The sequence below is a fragment of the Dendrobium catenatum genome, unplaced genomic scaffold (assembly GCF_001605985.2).
Source record: "Dendrobium catenatum unplaced genomic scaffold, ASM160598v2 fragScaff_scaffold_315, whole genome shotgun sequence".
In the NCBI taxonomy this organism is placed as follows: Eukaryota; Viridiplantae; Streptophyta; class Magnoliopsida; order Asparagales; family Orchidaceae; genus Dendrobium; species Dendrobium catenatum.
This window is the reverse complement of record NW_021318777.1, coordinates 557,294-561,048: the sequence shown is the minus strand read 5'-3', so window position 1 is coordinate 561,048 and position 3,755 is coordinate 557,294. Positions and strand designations below refer to the sequence as shown.

Here is a 3,755-nt window from a genome sequence, read left to right as displayed (position 1 = left end):
AAGAATATAACAAGCTGATGAAAAATATCATGAGTAGGTGTGACATGAAAGTTGGTCAGATGGTTGTGGTTGAGTGACAATTGTCCAATCAACCCATTAAAAGTGATTGGGCAATGGAAGTTCAATGTCAACTTTATTAGGTCAAAATCTATTTTATTATGTTGTTTAGACAGCAACAGTTTGATGGTGTTGATTCGGTGGTAATGATAGTTGGTTGACTACTACTACATGATGGTGGTTAGATAGTGCTGATCAGATAATGATGGTTGGGAGGCAGCAATTAGACAACAGCGATTGGGTGACAACAATCCAGCATTGCTGGTTTGGTGGTGGCAGTGGTCCGATGATTGTGGTCCAACGATGACAGTCCGACGACGAAAATCTGACATTCACAATCAAGCAATGGTCTCGAGATAGCATTCGGGTGAAGGTTCAGCAGCTACAATCAAGTGGTGGTCTAACAGTGGCGGTTGAGTAGCAAAGGTCCAATGGCAATAATTGAGCGGCGCTTCAAGGGCTACAGTTAGGCGGTGATTTGATAATGGTGGTGCTTGGGTGGATCCCTTAATTTTCAAACCTTTGAACTCTCTTGAATCTCTAACCAATGATCCCCTTAATTTTATAAAAAAAGTCGCCGTCTTCCAATCAATGATAAGATGCATAATATGATAATAAATTATTTTATATTAACATATATTTTGATGATAATTTAAATAATAGTAAAGACAGATTTATTGCTCCTGCAATGATTAACTTTTAAACATCACACCTTTTTCTAACTGTTTGCGAAAATGAAGAATCAATGTCATTTACATCTTTGCATATTCTTTTTAAAAAAGGTTATGTCTGTAACATGAACCAATTTGTTCTTTTCCAAAATAAACTTATTGGTTTGATTTCATATTTATCTCTTTTTTTTTTTTTTTTTTTTTTTTTTTTTTTTTTTTTTTTTTTTTTTTTTTTTTGAGGTTTTACAATATTAATGCTTATATCTTTTGAATTGCAACGTAATTTTAAATTTTTAATTGTTTTTGCTTTGGCTTTGTGCTGTCTTAGAGGAGAGGATAGGTCCAATTTAAAGAAAATGACTTCTCAAATTTGTTATGTATTTCCTAATGGCCAATTAAAAAAGATTTACCTTTTTTTTTAATTTCATTATTGTCTTATTATGACATCTACTCTGACCAAAAATTATATCATAAAACAATTTTAATTTTGTTTCATAAAACATTTTTATTACAAATCGACCCCTCCGGCCTCGTTAGCTAATTTCCCTATATAAAGGGAAGCAAAGATGAATCATTGAGAGCCAAATTAATTAAGCAATAATTAATTGATGGAATTCTCATACAAGCTCTTCATCTCGGTCCTTCTCCTCCTCCTCCCAATTGCATCTTTGAGCTCCCATAATTCCTCCTCCGTCTATCAGTTAGTCTGCAACAAAAACTTCACCAACAACAACAATATATTGCAAGTCAATATCAAGAACACTGTTTCCAACCTTGCAGCACAGATTTATAACAACAATACCTATGCCATCTCTTCCTTTGGCGTAGGCTATGACACCATCTACGGTCTCATTCAATGCCGGGGGGACGCAAGCAACGAATCATGCTCATCATGCGTAGCTAACGCAGTAAATCAGATCCAAACACTCTGTCCATCTTCTTCTGAATCGCGCGTTTGGTACCCATTCTGCTTCCTTCGTTATGACAATTACAAGTTCTTCGGGCAGGCCGATTCGAGCTACACTCGCGTTTGGCCTTCGGCGCTTACCGCGACCGCACATTCTGAGACTTTTAATGCTGCAGTTGGGTTGGTTTTGGATGCGACGATGGGGTCGGCGGTGGGAAAGGATGTGAAGATTGGACTGGTTCTTACTTATGAGGTGAATTACAACAGGACTGTATATGGAATTGCTCAATGCACGCGTGATCTTGATGACGCCGGCTGCAGTTATTGCTTGGAGAAGGCTTTGGAGGCTATGTCGAATGACTGCAAAAATCATTTAGGATGCCATTTGATCAGCAACTGCTGTATGTTTAGATATGAGATTTATGATGTGTTCGTTGAGGCTGAATCGCCGAATCCAAGCCATGCAGTTTCTGCCTTAGTTTCTACTGGATATCTTAATTAGGGTTTAGGTGTTGTACGTTTTCGTGCATGAGTTAAATAATTAGCTGCAAATGCTGGATGAAGCAGCCAAGTATTAACTTATTGTGGTTTGTTGTGGATTTTAATGAAAATTAGATATGTATCTGCATTCCTATCAATGAAGAATTATTTGTAGCAACAATTGAATTAGCTGTAGTCGCCTGTAGATCATAATCATGGATGTCTACCTAAAAGCTCTCATGGCACATTTCATCCTACCATCCCAACACCCTCTCCGAAGAACTCTAGCTAGAAGGGCGATATATATCTTGTAAACATTTATAATACCTAAAGTTGTCAGGGAAATGGCTGACTTTTTCCATATATTCAAGAGAAAAGTCTCACATGCATCCTAATTAAATTGCCTTAAACCGAATTTATATTATATTTATTTTTAATCCTTTTGATTTATACTACAAAATATCTCTCTAAAATTCTTCGAGCTAGGCCACTAAGCAATATCTATTAGATAAAATGATTACATCGAAGATAGAGATAAGTATATCTATATTCTGATCACCATAAAATTTATGTCTGTTAAATTTATTTTGAAATGAGTATATTATAAAATTTAATTAATTAGTCATATATTATTGTTGCAAGCCGGAATATTTACGGTGGTAGAGATATAAAGAGCTTAACATCTTGGTTTTGAACGAAGATCTAATACACATACAAATAAAAAAGAGATGGGTACAAGAGTTATAAGAGACTAGACTTTTAAGGTGAAAAACCCTAAAAAAGGAAAAATTATTGGGTCTAGCTGAGTTAAAATGGTTTCACTAGCATTTTTCATTGATTACAAATAATAGCCTTCCTCAAGGAAATTCATTGGCTCAATGTAGAAAATATACATCGTATAGAGTACATTATATAGTTAGAGTTGAAAGAATAATGTCATGAGAATTATTTTCAAGAGATGTTGGTTTGTTTGTTTGGTCGGTAGTATTGTAGTCGGGTGAAAATGGTCGGAGGAACTGTAGCCATGTGAATGAGGTCGGAGGTACCACTATTGGTGTGCGAAGGAGGACAAAAGGATCATTGTCAACTAGCGATGGAGGTTGGAGGGACCTTGGTCGGGCGATAGAGGTTGAAGGGACTACTACATGTTGGAAAACGAAAATCAGAGGGATCGTAGTCGATGGGCGGCGAAGGTTAGAAAGACTTTATTTGGGGGTGAACAGGGGCGGAACCGGCTTTAACGGATGGGAGGGAGAGACATGCTCTTTTATGGATCATCTAAAAGAAATTCTCTTATAAGTGTTTTAAAGGAGTCAATCCAACACTTACTTATAGTTTTAAATAAATAAAAAGAGGTAAAAACTTTCATTAAGAAAAATAAGTCACTTACTCTTTAAAAGAAATTTTTTCTCAAAGTTTTATCTTGTATTTTAAACTTTCAAACCTTGTCTCAAATTAAATTTTCTTTTGAAAAATTCGTATATTGTTAAATTAAAGACCCTTCCATTGGGAAAATAGCATTTTGGAATTTTATTTGGAGCTGAGTGATATCAAACCCTTAGTCTAAAGAGCCTCAAAACAAGAGAAGTGATCAGGACTAAAAGTTTGTATGTCAAATATGAAATTATGCAATTCCCAAA

General features: G+C 35.6%; 1 protein-coding gene across 1 annotated transcript; it reads left to right on the top strand.

Annotated features, from left to right (window-relative positions):
• Positions 1 to 1,336: 1,336 nt before the first annotated feature.
• LOC110115857 (cysteine-rich repeat secretory protein 38-like) lies at positions 1,337 to 2,137 on the top strand. The gene has a single exon (XM_020849250.2). It carries the CDS (start codon positions 1,337 to 1,339, stop codon positions 2,135 to 2,137), a length of 801 nt encoding a protein of 266 aa, XP_020704909.1.
• Positions 2,138 to 3,755: the final 1,618 nt, after the last annotated feature.